The sequence below is a fragment of the Melozone crissalis genome, unplaced genomic scaffold (genome assembly GCF_028551555.1).
Source record: "Melozone crissalis strain CALT ecotype California unplaced genomic scaffold, PUWL_Pcris_2 ptg000011l_1, whole genome shotgun sequence".
Classification (NCBI taxonomy): domain Eukaryota; kingdom Metazoa; phylum Chordata; class Aves; order Passeriformes; family Passerellidae; genus Melozone; species Melozone crissalis.
Window position 1 is genome coordinate 4,443,922 of NW_026535789.1, and position 1,600 is coordinate 4,445,521.

Consider the following 1,600-nt stretch of genomic DNA (forward strand, 5'->3'; position numbering starts at 1 on the left):
GGAAGGGTTGGGGTTCGGGGAGTGGCCGTGACCCTGCTGGAGTCCGGGGAGACCTCCAGTCTCCTCTGCCGAGGGTCCGGGTTCAGTTTCGGCAGTTTTAGGATGGGCTGGACTGGATCTCAGCGATCTGGAGCAATGGTGCCACCTACTACGCGCCATCGTTCTAGGGTCGGTTCAGGATCTTCAAGGACAACGGGCAGAGCTCGGTGACGCTGACCATGAACAACCTCAAGGACGAGGATTCCGGATCCTATTTCTGTGCCAAGGATGCTGATGGTTACGGTGCTGCTCCTATAAAGGGTTGGGGATGGGGCCATGGTCGGCACTCTCAATATAACCAGCAGCATAAGCGCCACCGGTACTAGGAGATTTCCCGCAGAAATAGGATCCAGAGAGCCAGGAGTTGAGATTTGGGTCCAGGAGCTGAGATTTGGGGCCAGAACAGGGCAGGGTTGGGACACAGGGTCAGGAGTGGGGTCTGGGGTTGGAGGGAATGATCTGGGGCACGGGGACAGGAACAGGGGTTAGATCACCATCACCAACATCAGCATCAGAAGCAGCACAACAACTGTAAACACCCTTGGTGCAGAAATAGGATCCGGAATCCTCGTCCTTGAGGTTGTTCATGGTCAGCGTCACCGAGCTCTGACCGGTGTCCCTGGAGATCCTGAACCGACCCTTGACCGATGGCGCGAAGCAAATGCTGGCACCGTTGTTGCTGATCCCTGCACGAATTCCAGCCCTTTCCCAGGTCTTTGACGCATCCAGCCCATGTTGAAACTGCCGAAACTCATCCCGGACCCACGGTAGAGGAGGCACAGGGACCCCCCGGGGGGCTGGAGGTCACCCCCGCACTCCAGCAGGGTCACGGCCGCCCGGAGCCCTGCAGGACAAACGGGAGATGGGGATGGGGCCAAAGCTCAACCCTTGACCCAAATCCTGACTCTTGGCCCCAAATTGGGACCCTTGAAGTTCATCATCTTCCCCCCAGGTGGGTCCTGCCCCGTTTTCCCAGCTGGCCACATGCAGTATGAGACATTCAACCAATCAGGTTTCTCATCGCCATCTCCCCTTTGTCCTGCAGGGCTCCGGGCGGCCGTGACCCTGCTGGAGTGCGGGGGGGAGCTCCAGCCCCCCGGGGGGTCCCTGCGCCTCCTCTGCCGAGGGTCCGGGTTCAGTTTTGGGGATTATGGAATGTACTGGATCCGCCAGAGACCCGGGCAGGCTTTGCAATACGTCGCAGGCATCTACTTCAATAGTTCCAACACCTACTACGCGCCATCGTTCAAGGGTCGGTTCAGGATCTCCAGGGACAACGGGCAGAGCTCGGTGACGCTGACCATGAACAACCTCAAGGACGAGGATTCCGCCATTTATTTCGGCGCCAAGTGTGCTGCTAATAATTACCCTGACCATGCTGCTTGTAGTGACGATGCCCATGGTTTTCCCACCCCCATCCCTGTGTCCCCCTCAATGCCCGTTTCCCAGACCCTTCCCCCAGACCCCCAGCCCACACCCAGCCCTTGACCATTGATCCCAACCTTGCTCTGCCTTGGCCCCAATTCTCACCCGCTGACCCTAAACCACAACTCCTGACCCC

The 1,600-nt window shown here is 58.7% G+C and overlaps 1 gene segment (V, D, J or C); it reads left to right on the top strand.

Annotated features, from left to right (window-relative positions):
* Nucleotides 1–1,089: 1,089 nt before the first annotated feature.
* On the top strand, nt 1,090–1,374 carry LOC128933558 (immunoglobulin heavy variable 3-20-like; the record flags this gene model as incomplete). The annotated part of the segment is given in 1 exon segment: nt 1,090–1,374. A coding segment is annotated over 1 exon segment (285 nt), but the record flags the coding sequence as incomplete, so codon positions are not given.
* Between the last annotated feature and the right edge of the window lie 226 nt (nt 1,375–1,600).